Genomic DNA, 20,971 nt, shown 5'->3' with positions numbered 1-20,971 from the left:
AGGCTGCTGGGAATTGCTTTCCAGCAAATCTGGCCAACTAACAAACAACCTTGAGCGAGTGAAAGATGACAGCCCCAGGGGTATGCAAGGAAAAATGGAAACAGAGGCACCCAAAAGGAAGTAAAGGTTACTTTCCAGAATGTGGCCTCTTGAACTTACAACAGATTTTCATTCCTTTAGGCTTCCTACATATAGCAATCTACTTTGTCCTTTCAAGCAAGAAGCAAATCTGGGCTTCCTAAATTAATTGCCTTACTGTAGCTTTGGGGTGGCAGAATAGAAATTTTGAAAAAGTACTGGGTGAAACCCTTGGTTCACTGGGGTCAGTGAGAGCGTTTTCCCTGGTTCCATTCTGTCAGTGTTTCAGTCCAGTACCAGACATTGTCATTTGACTTAAATCATTAATGACTTTGAGCTATATGAAGTATATTTGAGTAAATCACAAAGATAGCAGAGTTGTCTCAGAACACTTACTAATCTTTAAATAGTCTCAGTTTTTTCTTTCATTATATTTAATTATCTTTATCCACTGAAAACCGTAGGCAATGTGATGGAAACAGACTTACCTATTAAAATTTTACTGGATTTCTTATGGTACTGAGTGATTGCAGGAAGATAATTTAAGCTTTCTTTTGTGGAAGCCTTATTCTAGTAGGTATATAAGTCTTCACAGTTGTTCAAGTGAAATTGTCTTTCACTCACTTTTGCCACCAGTTTTCCAAGCTCTCTCCCCAGTCTTCCAAAGATCAGTGTCCTTATCTCTACTGCTCTCACTACTTTTTAATTCCTGAAGTAAAATACATAATTTAATAGTATTTCCCTCAGCTCGTTCTAATTCTTCCCACTGAGGAAAAGGATAATTTTCCTCTACTGCAAAGGCATGAAAATAGCATGAATGATTTGGTATACATAACCACTAGCATAGCTTGAGCAATGTGCTGGTGGTTAAACCTAGCAGTCACCTGCAGTGTTCACCCTCTGCCTTCCGACCGCTGTGTCACCACTGAGCTTCGTACAACTCTGTAAGGCACGACAGCTTCTATCAGGAAGAAAATTACCTCCAGTTGTCATAAATTTTACTGCTGGCACAGCTCCAGCCACAGCAGCAGCAAAGTATGTTATCCAGCCCACCCAACATTCAAGCAGTGCTCTGCAAATTCATCCTCAAAAGTCACTCTCAGCTGTTCATATGTGGAAAGTCACACAAAAAGCTATTTTCTTTCTGGAAACACTGACTAATAACATGCTATCAAACATTTCTGTACTTTTTTATGAGGCCAAAGAAACCTCCAGGGTTTATTACTTCGGCTGTTTGTATATTACTGAGACAGGTTTATACCTTCTCTTCAGCATTTTAGTGTTGCTTCCTCATACTTCTCTTCCTGCTGCTGCTCTTTTTTTTGCAGAAGAAAAACAGGACAGAAGGGAAGAACTTAACCACCAATCACAACCTTTCTTAAAATCCGTCTCAACAGTTGGAGTCATTATGGAGAGCTGTTACACTTGTCACTCTCCATGATATTTGTAAAGTCATGGCAGTCAGGCGACGTTCCTGATGACTGGAAAAAGGGAAACATTACATCAATTTTTAAAAAGGGTGGAAAGGAGAACCCTGGGAACTACCAACCTGTCAGCCTCACCTCTGTGTCTGGGAAGAACGTGGAACAGATCCTCCCTAGAAGCTCTGACAAGGCTCATGGAAAAATAGTTGGAAAGATACAGATTGGATGGGTGTACTGGTCAGCACATAAGGAATTGACTAGATGGCCACATCCAGAGGGTAGTGGTCAATGGCTTGATGTCCAGATGGAGATGGGTGACAAGTGGTGTCCCTCTGGGGTCCATATTGGAAGTAGTGTTGTTTAAAATCTTCAGTAATGATATTGACAGTGCCACTGAGAGCATCCTCAGCAGGTTTGCCAATGACACCAAGCTGAGTGGTGTGGTCTATATGCCAGAGGGACGGGATGCCATCCAGAGGAACCTGGATAAGCTGGAGAACCAGCTTGTGGACCTCATGAGGTTCAAAAAGGCCAAGTGCAGGGTCTCGCACCTGGGTTGGGGCAACCTAAAATATCAGTACAGGCTGGGGGAAGATGTGCTAGGGAGCAGCCCTGTGGAAAAAGACCTGGGGGTACTATTGGTGGATCAAAAGCTGGACATGAGCCATGTGCAATTGCAGCCCAGAAGGCCAAACGCATCTTGAGCTGCACCAAGAGAAGTGTGGCCAGCAGATCGAGAGAGGTGATTCTGCCCCTCTACTCTGGCCTGGAGAGACGCCATCTGGAGTACTGTGTCCAGCTCTGGAGGCCCCACTACAAGAAGGACATGGACCTGTCTCCCAGAGGAGGGCCACAAAGATGATCAGAGGGGTGGAGCACCTCTCTTGCAAAGATAGCCTGAGAGAGTTGGGGTTGTTCAGTCTGAAGAAGAGAAGACTCTGGGAGGACCTTAGAGCAACCTTTCAATACCTGAAAGGAGCCTATAAGAAGGCTGGGGAAGAACTGTTCACTACAGCATGTAATGACAGGACAAGAGATAATGGTTTTAAGCTAGACAAGAGTGGATTTAGGTTGGACATTAGGAAGAAGTTCTTTAATAGAGAGTGGTGGATCACTGGAACAGGTTGCCTAGAGAGGTGGTGGAGGCCCCATCCCTGCAGATGTTCAAGGTCAGGCTTGATGGAGCTCTGAGCAATTTGTTCTATTAGGAGATGTCACTGCTTATTGTAGGGGGTGACCTTTAGAAGTCACTTCCAACCCAACACATTTGATGATTCTATGAAGCTACAGTGGAAGCTATAGTGTTCATACATATATATAAAAATATGTGTGTATGTGTTTGTGTATATAGATTTGTGTGTGTATATAAATATAATATATATGGTTATTGTATACCAAGAACTACTGCGTCCTTTTGGGATGCACCATATTCCATTGTGCATTTCAGTTTTCACTGAAAATACTCTTATATTAACATGGTCCAGTTCTGGACTTTAATATGGGCATCAGTCTAAGATAAGAAACTAGGTTCTAAGAATAACAAATGTATAGCATCTGAGTAAGCTGCTATTGTATACAAGATTCAAGTTTTTACTTTGGAGACTTCCACAAATTCCTAAAGAACAGCATAGTTCTTCTCAAAGTGTATCTAACAATTCATTGCAGTAAGGCGTTAGAGTCTCTTACAAAACCCATGGCCATAGGAATTATTTTTCTAGGGCTAGTGTAAGTTCAAAAATCAGATTGTCTCCTTGAGGTATCTAAGAATCTTACTGCTACAAAGTTTCCTCTACTCCATTATGCTGATTTATTAAAAAAATTATTTAAATCAGGCACATAAACTTGTTCTCTTTTGCTCTCTTAGAACATTGTGGGCACATAAGCATGGTGCGTTAAACCCAAGGATGCTCCCTGCATGTAATTAATCAGTGTGACTTAAGCAGGGTCAGCATCTGGCTGTTTTTAATTTAAAATGCTTTAAGGGAGACAAAAGAGTTGACAGCTGATTTGTTTGTGTCAAATTTGCAAGCCTGCAACTAGCCAGCACCTCTAAACAGCTTTTCCTTTTTCCCATCCCATTCACCATTTATTGTAAGCAGAGGTGGTAGTGTTCTTTGACTTGAAGATTTTCACTAGAAATTATTGGCTTGTCAAAAAAGCAGCTTTCTTCATTGAAATGAGTTGTTTTTTAAGAAATACCTGTGAAATCCTGAAGAAATAATGCAGGAAGATGACTTGTGGAGTAGTCCTAACAAGCAAACCACCTCAAAGTAAAAGGACATGTAGTTTTCACAGATCGGCAAATCCCAAGCTGCCCTTCCACACAGTAGGATGGATACAAAACAACTCTTTGGAGATTTTGCTTGTTTGCATCTTCCAGATTTCTCTTTTGTAGAAAATTCAAAAATTTCTACTTTTCCTTTTGGAATGGAATCAGAAACTTGGGAGGACTGGGTGCAGACAGTTCAGTCAGTACAGAACTGAGGAGTGCTCATCTTCTGCTAACCCATCTGAAGATTTGCCTCTTTCTTGAGGGCAGAAAATGCTAACCTGCATCAGTAAGAGCTGTTGGCGCCCTAACAAAACAGAACCCCTCTCAATCTTATATTCCCCTCAGTGCTGTCTGTCCAACTAGATCAAAGCATTTCAGCCAGGGGCAGTGTGCGAGGGCAAATTACTCTCTGTGTACTACTCAAAATCTTGTATGTCAAGAAAACCTGAAGTCCTATACAGTGCTTAAGTTTAAGCCTGCAAGTAACGTCATTACAGTCCAGAGTTTCTGTGACTGGGGTTTGTCTCTAGGATGAAGTCAGCACTTACTGTATATTAGAAACAGCTATGACAGTATCTGATCTTGTGGCAATGGAAAAAATTATTTGAAAAATGTGTGAAAATGTTTAGAGGGGAGGTAATTTAACATCTAAGGGAAGATAAATCACAGCAATTTAACTATTTGTTCCTGAAGTCTTAATAAAATGTGAACTGTTTGGGGCCATGGGGCAGCAAAAAGCTTGCTTTTCTGTCACAGATTATTGGTACACGCTGTCATCAGGGTTATACTATCATACTCAGGTATGCCATCACTAAGGTGAAAAAAGCCTACTGCTAAAATTGCAAAATTGTTAGTGAAAATTTCAAAAAGTAGAGTCTAAAATAAACTGCAAGGCAATTAAAACCAGCTAATAGAAATTGTGAATGTGATGTGTGTTCCACACTGAACTGACAACTGCTCAGGAGAACCTTGAAAAAAAGTAAAAAGTCAGTCTTGCATTGCACACAAACAGGATGTTTGCATGTGTTTCAGACCAGATATATTCTTTTAGGTAAGTGCAGTTCAAAAGCAGCAACAAGTACAAAGCAGTTTCACCCTCTAGTTTTATTTGTACTGGAAAGTTTCTTTTACTACTCACAAGGATTTAACTGTATAAATGCAATGCCAGGTTCCTCTTTGTAAAACTGCAGCATGTCAGTTGCAGATGCCCTGGAGAACTGAGGTCAGACTTCTACACTTGCATCTCTGGGGCTACCCTAGAACTCCACTGTAGCAGTTACAATCTCCTGGCTGTAGAAGAAGAGGAGTCAACAACAGAAGCGCCCCATCCACAATGCTACAGTAAGTGGAGTCCAGAAGAGGGCTATCTCTCCCTCCATCTGGTGATACAGCAGAGACAGCAGGCAGTAGAAATGCTGTCAGCACAGAAGCTGCCCTTTCACCCAAAGGCATGTGCAAATACACTTAAACTCCACCAACTGCCAGTGCAGGCTAAACCGACAGAAAGGCTGCTCTGACCTGAATACTGCTTGGAAATAACCAAGACCATAAGTTTCCATCACCCTTTTCTTTCTTCTATAAGGAGCACTTTTTTCTGACTCTGGGCCTCGACTCTGTCCTCTCTTCCTCCCAGTGGCTCTGCATTAGAATTCTTAGATCATATACATACTGTACCATTAGTACTTCAAACTTGAAAGTCCTGCAACCTATTCATAATGTCAAATGACTTCAATAACATTGATAACAACAGTGAACAGAAGGCTCTTGAAAGGAAACAGGTCAGTTTTTTCTTACCCTGATTTTTGAATCAGTTCTCTTTCACTGCTGAAAAGCACAGTTTTCTCCATCATTTCTTGTTCTGTTGCTACGTTATTTCTGAGTCTCTGTTCAGTATTGGCTTCCCATGCGCCATCACCATCAACCACTTCCAACACACGGGTTCCTGAAATGCCCAAACTCTTGTCCTCGGTAGTCAGGCTGTCTGAATGAGAACAGCCCTCATGTTCAAAAGATTTCTGAAGGGGAGTTTCTACCCGAAATTCTGCCCGAGTGTCAAGAATTAATGCCTGTGCTACAGCATTTGCAGGTTCTTCGCCAGAATTTATGGACCCTGATTTTGGCACCTCTGACTTGGCAGAAATTTCTTCAGGTGATATGTCACTAACTTCATTTTGGCCCAATATAATCCAGCCCTCATCTTGCCCACACCTTTCCTGTGATCTTTCATCATCCAGTTTTTGAGGCACAACAGAAGAAGTTTTCTTTTCTAAGTGAACAGAGTCCCATCCAGTCCCAGAAACAGAGTGATCTTCCATTTCATTTGTAATGGAGGTTGGCTGAAAGGTATCCAAGGAGCCCTGTGTTAAGCCTTCACGAGATTCTGGTTGTTCAGCTACACTAGCTTCTTGAAATGCAAACCCACTTTCATTTCTCTCAATGGTATCTTTTGTTAAAGGTGTATTTCCTTCCTCAGTATCAAGAATGTAATCCATCTCCACTGAAGCTGGATCTCGGTGCACCTGCAGCCTCACATCTTCCTTATCCTCTGTACTTTTCAATTCAAAGGTCTCAGAGAAATTTCTCGGCTTACTCTCCTTACAGAGTAGGTAGTCAGTGCCAGCTTCTGAAAAACAGGCAAACAGAAACTCCTTTTAGTTTTTCAACTACTATTTCAATCACCATTATTTCTTTAAATCAGCACAGTGAGATAAAACACTTCTCAGTTTGCTTTGCTCTGTTAATGTGTACTTGAATTTTATAACATCATCATCATCATTATTGTTAAACATTATACATTAACACTGCAATCATTCCTAAGGGACAAATGATTCAGTGTCCACATGCTAGGCCATGTACAAACAACAATAATAAGAAATAATATTTCTACTTCAATATTTAAAAGCTTTAAATCTGTCTAGAAGGTTGATACTAGATGTCTTCCCAAAGTACAGGGTTTTGTATGTCAGGGAGACACACAAACTTCAAACTTCACTGAAAGCCTCATAGTTAGCAGTAATCCTCCAGATGCTTCCTTCTTTCTTTGTCCTATGGACTCGCCCTGGAAAGCAGGTTTTCTTACCGTCAGGTGATCTTTTATCTCCACCTGGAGGCGAGTCGAGATCAGCTGTTTCTGCTTCGTATTTCCCTATTGGAATCTCGGAAGCTCCTGCAGTTACTTCAGACTCAGAGAGTGAAAGTAGAGCCGTGTGATTTTCTTGAAGGCACTCTGTGGATGTTTCAGACACCTGATCTTCACTGCTGCTGTCTTTGGTCATTAGGATGCCTCCTGAACTTTTCAAAGGAATTGAAAATGGAAGAGGTTTTTCCAAAGAAACAGTGCCACAAAATGGCTGCTGTAACAAGAGCTCATCCTGTGCACACTTTCTACTGCCAGAAAGTTCAGCATCAAAAGATGCATAGGATGGTGGAGCACACACCACTGGTGATTGGTTACTTGGCATATCCTTAAGAACAATAACATCATTTTCAATTATGTCTTCATATTCTTTTACTATGTCATCAACTAGTTGATTACTTGAATCCATTTCATGGCCTTCATTACTGCCAGGCAGAAAGGATTCAGGAAAGAATATCTGTTCAGCCTTTGGTTCCCCTTCTGCTGCTTCACTGCCTACTGTTCCCAGTATGTTCATTCCACTACAGGTGCTTCCCAGGACATTAGTCACTAATGCGTTCCTGATGTTATGTTCAACTCCTGTCTCAGATTCATCCACACATTCTTCTGACATGTCTAACTCACCACCTGTTAGTGTTGTATGGGCAGTATCAGAACATTTTCCAACTTCAGCCAAGACACTACCTTCTTTTAAGCTTTGTTTTGCCCTGTCAGGTAGAGTGAAATCCATGGGAATTAAGGGCATTTGAGATGCATCAGTTGGTGTTCCTTGATGGCTTGCAGGACTTTCATGGAATGTGTCTTTCAGCTCTAAGGACGTAGCTTCTAAAACTTCATTGGTAATTTCAGCTGACTGAACTGGGTCAGTAACACGTTTGTTTTCTAGACCACGTTCTTCTAAAATTGCAAATTTAGGAGGCTCCTGAGTATTGGAAGAAATTAGCTGATAGGATCCATCAGTCTTTCCTAGTTCATAGTCCTGGGGGCTACCACTTTCAGACTGTGTCTCTACCTTCTGCATTACTAAGTGACAATCTGAATCAAAATCTGCCTCTTTACTTATATTTGGCCATGTGTGAATCAGCTGACTGTCTTCAGACTCCACCTCAGTTTGAGAAGATGGGATAGATACATGCTTAGCTTCATGCTCCTGGCACACGTCAGGACTGCTTGATGCCTCTGAACAATTGTCTTGATCACAATGACTTAATATATCAGGATTTTCACCATCTAACTTTAAAGTGACAATCTGCTCAGCATTAGTCCACAGGTCAGGTTCCACTGAAAACAGGTGATCACTTTCTTGTGTGTTATCCTGTAAAATATCTGGGATAAGTGCAGCTTGGGGAATTAAAATACTCCACTCTGGACTTGACTTCTCTGTCATTTCAGAGGATAAGTTCTCTCCAGTATAAGACACTGGCAAGGAGTTGTGCACTTCTAATCTTTCACAGGTGTTCTGCTGTTGTTCTTGAGGAATGAGACTTACATTGTCCTCATTGTCATTTGGTAGATCCAGTTCAGTGACTTCTTGAACTGATGTATTTGGTGTACCTAGTTCCTCATCTGAAAAAGAATTCTGTGGGGACAGTTGATTTTCCTCATCTGTAGGAAACAACTGATCTTTCAAGCCTCTTTCTTCTTTATCCAGTATGAAAGGATCTAATTGTTTGAACTGTACCATGTCTTGATTTATTTGACTATCAGGAATATTCATAGGATGTACAAGCCTTTCATGTTTTTTTTCATCACAGTACAGGGGGGCAGGCTGATTGCCATCATTACTTGCATTAGTGAAATCTGCTTCTGTTAGTTCTTCATCTGGTGAAGGTGATCCCCAGGAGTCCTTACTATTCTTTAACTGATTTGATGCAGGGTAACTTGAAAGAGAACTCTGAATTTCCAATTTCTTCTCTTCATAAGGTTGTGAATTCCACCATTCTGAATTGTCATCTGGAAAACCCAATGTACCTGCTGTGGATTTTGGATCAGTTCTTAAATCAGCTTCCAACACCATACTCCACATATCTACCGATTTTGAAGAACACTTTTCTTCACCACCAACAGCAGAAGTCGGTGTAGTATCTTCACTCCTTGGATACAAACACAAGTCTTCTCTGCTACCTCTTTTTTCACTGAAAACACTCACCTGAGCTTCTTTCTCAAGTGTTTCCCAGTAACCTAAATATTCAGAAGCTTCATTACATTCCATTATAGTCATGTCTTCCTGCAGTACTTTCCTAGCTTTAACTGTTTCAGAATTTTCATTGAAGATGCCCACCTGGACCTCTTCTCCCACCTTAGTTTTTGCATCTACATTGACGCCATTTGCTTCAGGACTTGTTGCACTGGGTTGCACATAATCCTCTACAATTTCAGATCCTTTGTGCTGTTTGTTTTCATATGTGGAATCTTCATTAATCATTGCTGGACACGCTTCTGAATTCTCTGAATCCTCGTTTATGTCAGGACTTGATAAAGAAGACACAGTATCATCATCTACATGGGCATTCCAAAAATCTAAGCTTCTAGGAACTTTGTTCTGTTCCGCATTTGTTTCAAATCCTTCCTCACGTTCATTGCCATATTCATTCCTTTTACAAGCATCTTCAAGATTTTTATTATTTTTACTATCCCACATATCTCTGGTTCTTTTGTCAGGACTGGCAACTGGAACGTCTCCCCACACATTCACAGATGCATCACTTAAATCAGGACTTGTTCCACTTGAGTGTACATAATCATTTATTGAATCACTCCACACATTATCTCCTTCCAAATAACTTTTGGTCTGTATATCCTTTGAAAAGCTACTTGTGGTGTTTGCCATTTCAAGGACTTCACTTGCCTCAGGACTCGTTCCAGGAGATTGCAAATCTTCACATGGCTCTGAATTCCAAGGAGTTTTGGGAAAACTGTCAGTAGGCATTATACACAGATCTTCAGAAAGATTATTAGCAGGTTCTACGTTTTCAAAATTTTCATTTATTCCAGAACCTATTTCATGTGAAAATGAATTTTCCACCAAAGACATATCTGTAATGTCAGGAACCCTGACATATCCAGAAGAAGTACTCTTCTTAAACTCATCTATGAAAGGATTTTCATGAGTCCTGTTCATTTCTGAGCTGTCTTTGAAAGATACTAACTCAGAATTAAGAATTCCTGGATGGTTAGGAACTGTTTCATCTAAGTCATCTTTCCCTTCTCCCAGCACTTCTTGTGGTTCATTTGTTAAAGGAATTGATGTGGCTAGGCAATAACCACTCTTTTCAGAGTAACTTCCTGAGCTTCTGGACATTTTAGAATAATTATCTTTGGGATCATCGCTACCCTTATCAGAACTTTCATAAATACTTTCCATCTCAGGACTTTTTGCATCCTTTGTTGCTGTAGTGTCCTTTTCAGCATTCTCAGAAAGCAGCTGTGGCATTTCACCATAATTGTGATTTTTTGGTCTGGAGTCATCAAAAGTGTCATCATTTCTGCCTTCCTCAGAAGCACTGGAAGATTCTACATTATTCTGTGACAAGTCTTTCCTCTCTTCCCAAATAACTGGATTACTTTGATTGGAAAATGACTCATTCCCTGTTATTAATGCTTCCAAACTGACACTGTTCCTCATTTTTTCTGGAGAGCTGGGAACTTCAGTTGATGACCTGTTTCCTTCTGAATCTGTGTTACATAAAGATTCGCTGTCCTCTTGCACTGGTTTATTAGAATTGTCACTAAGCATTTGCTGTCCACTTGTCTCATCTGTTCTCTTATCTTCTTCCTTTCCTTCCTGAGAGATAACAATGGCATTGTCCCTGCTTTCCTCGCAACTCTCCTCATTCTGTAAGCTCCATGAGTTCAGCTGCTGTGCTGAATCCTCACAATTCAGCTTTTCATCAAGATCAGCAGTGTTTTGCACTTCCCTCTTACTAAGTATCTTGCTCCCTAAGTCAGATATTTTCAGATCCAAACCGTTCCCAGTGTCTGAAGTTGGTGTAGATGTGTCTCTGTCTTCTACAGGAATACTACCCACTGTTTCTACATTTTCAGCTGCAGCATTTAACTTGTTCTGTGGTGGTGATAAGTCATTCACTGTTTGACTGTATACTGGTGTTATTCTTCTGTTCTCAGATACAGAAAAAATATTTTCACTAGCATGTGTCTCAGTTGAAAAGCATTGACTAGCTGCTTGTTCTGAATTAAGGAAAGGTTTAGTAGAGGCAGAAATAGCAGTAATTTCAGATTTTCTTTCTTTTAACTGGGTGACATTATTTAGAGGAGTGCTCCAGATATCTGTGTTTCCAGCACTTGAAAAAGGCATGTTTCTAGGAGATAATGGTTCCTTATTTGCTTTCTCAAGTACTTCTGGCTCAGCCAAATTTGGGTTTATCAATTTATCAATGACTATTTCTTCATCAAAAATGTTGTTCTCATTTTCTCTTTCATCTTCCACATATGTAGGTGATATACATGAATCAGATGTTGAATAATTGGTGTCTGGTGGAGAAACAAGTAAATCTTCACCTATGTTTGATGAACTAAGATCTGACTGTTTATACAAGAAGGTGTCCTCCCATGGCACCACTACTTCTGTAACTTCTTTCCTGATGTTTTTATCATACATATTCCAGCTGTCTATATTTTCAAATTGCTTTGGTCTATGTTTAGGGTCACCAAATACAGTATCTTCCTCTGTTTCCAGATTGGAATTATTTTGCCTATTGTTGAAACCAGAATTTGTATGTTCAGATTTTACATATTCTTCTACTGAATAGTATCTTTCTTTATCCCAGGCTTCTGGATCTACTTGGATAGGTGGATTTTCAGTGTCATTGTCCACTGTGATTTCTGAAGAATCTGATAAACTAGGTTTTGTTACAGACCATTCCTCAGGAATATTAGCTGATATTTTTTCACTCTCCAGCACAGGCATGTTCCATACGTTTTCTGATGAGCTAGCAATATCTCTTGCATCAAACTTAGTCCAGACTTTGTAAGAGTCTCCAGCTAGCTGACTGCCTTTCCCTTCTCCACTACACCATGCATCTGACATCACAGATGCTGGCTGACTGACATTCCATGGGTCCATAAAGCTCTCTGGTTCTTGCTTTGTCTCCTCTAACGAGGCAGTTTGCAAATGTGAATGCTCACTGTTTTTCTCTTTATTTTCATGGTTCCAATTATCTTGTTTAAACTTATTATCCCACAGACCTGCTCTCATGTGTTCCATTTGCTTTGGCTGTTTCTGGAGAAATACAGAATCTGAGGCTCTTCTATCAATATGTTCTCGTAGCAAGGGACTTTCTTTACAATCTTTCCATAAGACAGGGCTCTGAAATACAGATTCCTGCTCACTTGAACTCCACATGTCAGCATTTCTGGACTCGAGGTCAAAGCCATCCCACCAGCTTCCATATCTAACACGAGACTGAGAATAATTTGTGCCATCCATTTCATTAATTTTTTTTATGACCTCTTGTGGGAAAAATAAAGGCTGCCCATTATCTAATGGTGAAGTTTCTACAAGACTGTTCATAGGAGTTGGTGGAATTCTTGAATCAGCAGATTTTAACATTTCTGGTGAAGAAGAATCACCTGCAACTAAATCAATCAAACTCGATGTTTTCTCACATACTTCTTCTGGATTCTCATCAAATTCAGCTAAATTGTCTTTGCCATTTGTTGTCATAAGTAAGTCAGTTGAATAATTTGCTGTATCATTTTCCAGCAGGTTTGCCTCATCAAGTTCTTTCTGCACAGTGACTTGTCCTTCTGATGAATCACTATTGAGGAAATAGTCATCTGCTGGGGAACAATCAACAGAACGAGAAGATGACTCGGATGGAGCTGTAACCACAGGTGCCAGATCAAAATTGAAAAGATCGAAGTTATCACTATTGTCTCTAGACTGAGGGTTTTGTTCTTCAGGTATTGCTCCTTCAGGAATAGGGCTGTAGGAATCAAAGCCAGGCAGAAGGCTGTGATGGGAAGCACCACCTTCTGCAACAGGGCTATCATCACTAAGGAAAACAGAACTCTCCTTGGAAGACCGACTGCTTCTAATGGTAGCCAATCCACTATCTGGACTCACAAGGTCAACATTAACATCAACATGGGCTTGCATTGATCCATTTAAATCTTGAGGATTTTCTATAAAATTGGCAGAACTGGGCTGAGGTTCTACATCAGAACCATACAACTCCATAATACCAGAAGATCCTTGTGAAAGTGGAGCACTTCCAGCAACAGCTTCAGTAGAAGAAGTTCTACTGTTTGATACCATTTCTGGTTGTCTTCTATTTATAAATTCCTTAACAAGAAGAAAAATTTGATCACAGGTCACCAAAAAATTTTCCTGACAATAAATGAGAATTTGGTCACATCCACATTCTAGAGGATCCAGCTCCAAACAAGGATTCTGACATTCTTCTAATTCACAGCAGATCTGTTGAAAAACAGGAGATTTCAAAACATTGCAATCATGAGCATAAAGACACATACCTATTCCTGTTAATCTATTTTTTAGCCATTTTGATTTATTATGATCTTTAAATAGATTAAGCATTAAAACAGAAGATCAATCAAAAATATGTATTCTCTAATTGGTCAGAAAATTACTTGAAATTATACCATTTGACTTTCAAGTTAAGTTTTCATTAGTGAATTAAAATCCAGATAAATGTTTAGTTGTTGCCTTAAGAAACCTGAATAAAATAGGTAAGGGTACACAAGAAAAGTATTTCTAGGATGAGTCTATCAGATTAATAAAATAAATACACTGAATACATATTATATATTTTCACCTGAAAAACAGAAGAGTAATTTAGCCTTCTGGCCCTAAAATCAGAAGTTTTTAAGAATGAGAAAAAAGTTGAGAAAGTTGCCACTGAGACAATTTCTTCCACTTGGGGAGAAATGTAGTAGATAAAATGGACAGCACCTGGCTTTGGGTAAATGAACATAAGAGCTCAGATTTCCAGCTATAACACACACATAGGGTTATGTTCATTACCATTTACAATGTATTTGCTCGTCACCCACTGCCAAGGACCCAAAAATCAAAAGTAGTAAAAAAACAACCAACCAACCCCTTTGTTTTAGCTAAACTGAAAAATCTTGTCTCTTTCTCTGCTTCTTGTAACCACACACTTTTTCAATTAGACTGGTCTGAAACAGTCGTAAATATCACAGTCTTTCATTTTGCCTCATATCTATAATGTGGTCATTTCAACGTCACTTAATTATTCAACACTTTGGTATATTGCACTTAAAGCCCCCATTTCTTTCAGGATAGACATTATTTGATTCTTCTTCCAGGTACTTACCTGATTGCCTAGCTCTAAGTTTTCTGAATACACTGCTATTTGTCGTATTGTTTGCTTCTCATCTGACAAACAGTTGGCCAAAATGACAAGTACATCAAACCCATATTTATCTATGAATGCTTTCAGATCACCGATGAGACTCCGGTGGAACACGCAGTCCTGAAATATGGTGAGAAGTAAAAGAAATGTCAGTGTCTTTTCCATGCTCTTTCCATCCCAATCTCTAGTGGAAACATTAATTTGTTAATAAACATCAGTGTCTGTAATTGGCAACAGAATTCCATTTGTCAAAACGTCTATGTGCTTAAAAAAAAATATCAACCAGTCTCACAGCACAGTAACAGACTTCCACTTCTGAAGAACGCTAAAATATTAAAGGTAGGTTTTGCTTTTATGAAGCAGCCACTGAAGCAGAATTCTTACTTGTTCCTGCTATTTGCTTTTGCAAGGCTGCTGAGAAGTGCTGGGACACTTCTATTTCTTGAAAAAGAAAACGCTCTTTTATTAAATTTCTCATGTCAATATTTAATTTAAAATAATTAATGTTAAAATAATAGTGTTGAAGTGCAAAATCAGGCACTCAAAAGGAGATTGTATGTTCTACATTAATTTTACAGCCCTGTATATGTATCCATTATGATGCTACTACATGTACAGAATTTTACCACAGATTATTCCTTTAGATTCCTTGATTTCTGCTCTTTGAATTCTGTGCAGTAACTGCCCCCCACACCCAACAAAACAAAACAAAACAAAAAAGGACAGAGTAAGGCAAACTAGTCTTAAAATATCTTTGTGTTTAAAAAATACTTGTTTTCACACACATCACACAGCAAACACACAGAAGGTAAACACTCCATTTGTCAGTCCTATTCTTATTTATACTTGTACAAGCCCAATGTTGAATCACCTAGATTTCACAATATAAACCATACATCCCTCTTTCTCAACTGGGTTTACAATGCACAAAAGATCAAGGTCTCTCTTCAGTCCTCAGTTCTAATAACTGCCACTGAACAAATAACTGTCAGTGAACAAAGTCTTAGAAATTTGATCTTCTCCTTTATGTTTCTGCTGTTTGTATTTATTTTTTGTCATGTTCTTGCTAGCAATTTCTGATGCTGCCAAGCTACAGTGGCCCTGTATAAACAGCAGTTCATCATGAACACAACACAACTGTATATGCAGATTGGCATGTTGTTCCCTTGCATCTGTCTCCTACCTGATAAATTACTGTTTTGGTTACATATATACAAATACTATTTATTAATCTACTCAAATGTGCCCACAAAATGCATCTCCCTCCCTCCAAGTCAAACTTTAAACAAAAAAAATCTGTTTGTCAAATAGTTTAGAAGTACATTCTTTTCCAAGACTAGAGATGAAGTTCCTCTTTGATGGGAGGTCACAGGGAAGGACATGGACCAATCAAGGAATCACGTGATTGAACTGGAAGCCTCAAGAAAGTGACATTCTCTGAGATAGCATCAGCCATCTTCTCAAACTTCATTTTCCACTCCCAAAGTGGTAGGTTGGGGAATGCCCAAAATTCTACCTTCTGCAGCATTTTGAGGGAGGAATCTCTTAACCTGCCTACCTGGCAAGGGAAAACACCTCTGTCACAACCTTGGTCAGCTGAAGAATCAACATGTGTATGCAGGCTGCTACTTTGAACGTCTAAGGACAAGAACCGCAAGGGCATCATAGAACAAGACTATGAATAGAACAGAACAAGATAACAAACTTCATATGCAGGAGCTGAAAGTGTAAATGGCCATGGTAAAGCTCCTGAAGGTGCTAAAATCTGAATTTGCCTTGTGCCCTGTTTTTTGCTAACTTATGTCACAATCAAGAGCAACATTGAGGAACTGGTACAACCAGAGGTGATCCAGTTGCCTGCTGCTGTAAGCAGGGAAGTTGCCAACTATGTATCCCTGGTGGAATTAGATGGGAGAGCACCACATTGGGCCACATTCATTTATACAACAATGGATCTGTACTACCTGTGTAATTACCTGATCCATCTACTTGTAGTTCTGTCCATTTCTTCCATCCTTTTACATTTACTATTATTCAGAGTATGAATTTTTTTCTTCTTGAGGTTCTCAGCATGTTGATGACTGAAGAAAGCACAGTGATTAACCCTGAGCAAGCTACCTGGCCCTCCCCATTTGGTACAAGCTGCAGAAGGAGATCAGGTTTGTACTGCCTTTGTTTTTCTTTGTTCTTCACATCTAGCTTGGCCTTAGGGCTGTGCTGAGCTACGCATATTCCTTGAATAAATTTGGCCAGCGAACTCTACCGGAGAAGCCTGCAGGCAGCATCCTCTTTGTAGTAGAAATCACCTGTGCACCTTTGCCTTTAACTAAAAGTGCATCAACAAGTTCTCATATGAACATCCTTTCTGCTTGACAGTAGAAATGAGGAATGGAGTTGTTTCCTTGTAAGAAAATCCTATCAGAGTTGCAATGACCAAATGGTGGAACAGGGCATATCCAACATGCCGTGCATTGGTTTGGAGGCTTATTCAGTGCTACACCCTCAGGCCTCATACCACCTAAAGTGATGTAGGATTATTTAGAGGTTTTTTTCCTTATGATGTCAGATCTAATAAACAATGTCATAGAGTTTGTGTGCTTTTCTTACTGGGATCATAATGGGCCAATGCCACTGGGTGCAAAACACTACCAGCTGGTGAGACACTACTCAGAGCAGCATAGGAACGGGTTTAGCATCATACACCACACTGAAAGGTATCATTTTCAAAGAAAACAGGCAAATTATTTGAGGCTTGAAAAGTGCAAGAGGGCCAGAGATGTTCTACAGTGACATCCAATCAAAAATAATAGTAAGGAAGTAATCAAAGCATGCCAGTCTCAGTCAAACAAAACTATGCTGACCACATCCCATTTTTTTACCCCATTGCCTGACATTAAGAATTTTTTCTGACAAAAAAGTCATTGTACAGCAAAGGTATGATACCCAAGACTCTGTTCTTTCTGTGGCATGAGGAATAAGATAGAAGCTTCTCCTCCTACTATTATTAAGTAACAACTAATATTCAAATAATACCTGTCAATGTACGTTACTCAATTTTCCCATAAATGCCTTAATAATCAACAATAAATCTTTCTCCTATGTTGTAACTTCCCTAAGTGCATCCAGAAAGGAAACAAGACAAACAGATCTCATTAAAAGAATAGGTCAAAGGTGAAATTTGCTGGAAAATGTTGTTGACTAAGCTATTGAATAAAACCAAGATAAGACTACATGGCTGACAGCACTATGACTCTACCTCATAATATTTCTTTTTGTCTGGACTATTAATCAAAACATTAAATTAATCATTAATTTTAAAATAAGCAAAAATAATTTTAATTTTCTAAACATTATTAATATAAGTAATATTTTTTTAAAACTTTAATTCCATCATTTCCCCCAGACTTCCATAGTTTGTTCTTTTTTACTCAATTACCCAAGAGATCACTGTAAATGTACATTACACAGACTTCTGATTCTTCCAAGCTAACTGTGTCAATATTAACCTGACCAAATTAAGAACAAACTGTCTCTTTTGTTCTTCATGCTCCTCACATGGAGAGCACAATATGGCTTTTGTCAGAGGTGCTCCATCATTTTGGCTCAAGGAAACTGTCAGTACAGTTTGGGATTCGTTATTCATGGGCAGATACCCTGATGGGTCTAATGAAGCCTTTCTGCTGACAACTCATTTGCTAAAAATACCCAACCATCACAAAATATTAATGAGGAATATCACTGTATCCCATTACAATTTTCACTACCAAAGCAATTATCACAATATAGAAGTCAATACATACTGCTTCAGACTATATTCTCTTAATATTTCATGGTCAGTACCTCTGTATTCCAGTTTATTTCTGTGTGATCACTGACAAAACTTTATGACATACTTAAATTGCAACATAATAGGGTAAACACCAATGTTACAGCACACATGCAGAGCTAGCAGTCTGTGTGCCATTTGTTGTAAATCCAGCTAATTACTAGAAGCCCTTTCTTTATTGGGGAAAAAAGAAAAAAAAAAAAAAAAGAGCAGTGAAATACTCAATTTTTAGTCAAAGTTTTCAGGTAAGGTCACTAAAAAGGGGAAAAACAGCATAAACAGTAGAGTGCTTATAAGACAGACAAGGATTTCACTATTTTACCTCTTCTTTGTATGAACACCACTGGTGAAAAAAGACACTTTATACAAAATTTACTATCATTTTTGTAAGGAAAGATTTCATTTTTCTGTTGTGCATTTCAATCTAACAAATAGAATCTCTGCTGTAGTGATATTTATCAGTCTCTAAAAAGAGCAAAACCGGCAGCTAATTCTGCCTTCTTTGTGTTGGTGTTGAAAAATTCCAAAAAGAAACAGGTATTAGGCCCTAAACAGAGCTTGTGCTCTATAGATTCCCTGCTCTATAGATTCCCTGGTCACACCTTATGGTTAGCTTTAGGCATCCTGAGCTTAACTTAAAAGGCAATTTAAAAGGAAATTCTATAGCTTTGTGAATTACTGTGTATTGAACAAAATGATGAATGCACTGATGTCACTGCCTTCAGCACTGATCTCACTCCCTTTACTAAAGGTGAGAGCTTCTCAGTCTATTATTTTCATTAAATTCAGAATAACTAAAAAAAACCCAACCCCCCCCCCCAAAAAAAAAATGCAGAATTCACCTAAAATAAATGGAGTTATCATGCTTTGTTCAACACAATTGTGTGTTTATCCAGATACACACTGGAACCAGTGCCTTTTCCACAGCACTGGCACATCAGTTATATCATAGTGTGTCTTAACTGATCTTTATGAATCGAGATTACAGCTAAACCAGTTTTACTTTCACTAGATACAAATATAAGTTCTGGGTATTCAAATTCAGGCTTGCCCATTTTCATCAATGTTTAACTAGAACTTATAAAGATGTCCATGTTTTATATGTATTTGTCACATCACATGACTTCCAGGAATGATTGGAAACTTCAGATTCATTAATACAATTTTTAAAAGACAAAAAGTTGCTCAGGTAAAGAAGCAAAACTCAGTTCCAGTACTCCACATTTTCAGAGCTACCTGAGACAGCTTTGAATTTAGCAGCTGGGGTACAGCATCGCCATGTATCTTAAGAGACATTATAATATCCATGTAACATTAGGGTATCATCATGGACCATTTGGCTTAGAACATTCTTCCTCCATCTGGAATACCTTGGACAGCCTTTGGCGACCAACCCACCTGAAGGAACACAAATTCTTATCCATAAGCAAGGCAGCCTGCCCTGATTACAGAGTTGTACAGCTGACTGCCTGAAATACAACCGTAAAAATGGCCTCTGCTGTTGGTGGGGACTGTTGGACGTACACACCGAGAGTGACCATGACCAGCAGGGCTGCAGATGAAGTTCTGTTAAGATACTGCTGCTACTGCAGGAGATAAACATTAAGCAAGTAGCCTAAAGACATAATCAAACACAGGTAATGGTGTGCATACTGTTGTGGTGTGCGCTGGGAAAATGTGATAATATTAGATGGCTGAGACCACAAAAATCTCAGAGAAATAATGTTTCGCAATGGCACAGGAATCAAAGGAGGGATGTAGATCATCTGGTCCAGTGAGATAAAGGTGAAAGGGCTTATTTATTACCATCTTCAAGGGAAGAAACTCAAAGCACTTGTCATTTGTCTAATGAGACATGGATATTTTGTAAATGGATGCTTTCTGTAATAAGAAAATCATGACTGATAAAGCTGCCATTTTTCTGCACTTTTGGCAATTGAAGGATAAGTAGTTTGGAGTTGTTAAAAACACAAAATACAGCAAAACTTACAGGTATGATTTTCAAGTTTAAAAGATTAAATGCCACCTCCTTTTTCAAATGTGTCTTTAAAACTCTGTCTCTGTAAAATAATTAAAGGGACTAACTAAAAATCTTGCAATCCTAGCAGTACAATTTTTGCTGCAAGAAAGGAACTACAGGGAAATGCACTTGAACTTTGTTAAAATTAACTCCCTCCAGTCATTGTAAAGGCTGAAGTAAGTATGCACGTATTTTTCTGGAGTGAACAGCATGGAAAGGAACGTCGCTTATTATGAAGTCGAACATGTTCAAACCCTAACAGCAAAGGAGTACTGGGACCTGCTAATGCACCCCATTTATAAGCAAACATCACCTGTGTAAAACATGAACAAAATATGTACAAAGTGGAAAGGAAAAAATCTCCATCGTAAAATACAGTGTAGTATATACAAGCTAATACATTATTTAGCCCAGAAACTTAGAGGAGAAAAAGAAACACTGTTTATGAGTCTTACTCATCAATAGGACATATGGATGTAGCACACGATACACTTTTTTATTCACCTTTATGTTATTCTGCTTTCTTATCCTAGCTTACAAGCTTCCATCTGATTTTTCCACAGCTTGTAAATCAATTAAAAAATAGGGACACAACTTACCACTTCAGGTTCATTTAATCACATACAATGTTACAAGGTTCATTTAATCACATACAATATTTGATTTCACTGTTGACTGATTGGTAACAACCAAAGGCTGACTTGCCAGAGTGATGAATTAAAACCTAAGAAATATCCCAACCATATACATACTGACCAGGAGCTGTCTGTTTTAGCCAGCTAAGTCTCAGGTGTAAGTTTATATGTAATAATTCATACCTTACAAAATAATGCCCATGCAAACATGGGAATGCAAAA

The 20,971-nt window shown here is 39.0% G+C and overlaps 1 protein-coding gene across 1 annotated transcript in view; it reads right to left on the bottom strand.

Moving 5' to 3' along the window:
* PRUNE2 (prune homolog 2 (Drosophila)) overlaps positions 1-20,971 on the bottom strand; it is a 114,256-nt gene that overhangs the window by 33,387 nt on the left and 59,898 nt on the right. The window contains exons 8-12 of the mRNA XM_009994978.1: positions 14,230-14,388; positions 10,256-13,349; positions 6,854-10,225; positions 5,803-6,397; positions 5,569-5,694 (exon numbers count right to left, since the gene is read on the bottom strand). Coding sequence (XP_009993280.1) covers positions 5,569-5,694; positions 5,803-6,397; positions 6,854-10,225; positions 10,256-13,349; positions 14,230-14,388 — 7,346 coding nt within the window. The remainder of the gene's footprint in view (positions 1-5,568; positions 5,695-5,802; positions 6,398-6,853; positions 10,226-10,255; positions 13,350-14,229; positions 14,389-20,971) is intronic.

Source organism: Chaetura pelagica, unplaced genomic scaffold (genome assembly GCF_000747805.2).
Source record: "Chaetura pelagica isolate M959 unplaced genomic scaffold, ChaPel_1.0 scaffold330, whole genome shotgun sequence".
NCBI classification, from domain to species: Eukaryota; Metazoa; Chordata; class Aves; order Apodiformes; family Apodidae; genus Chaetura; species Chaetura pelagica.
The sequence above is the reverse complement of the archived record's forward strand: the minus strand, read 5'-3'. Positions and strand labels throughout refer to the sequence as shown.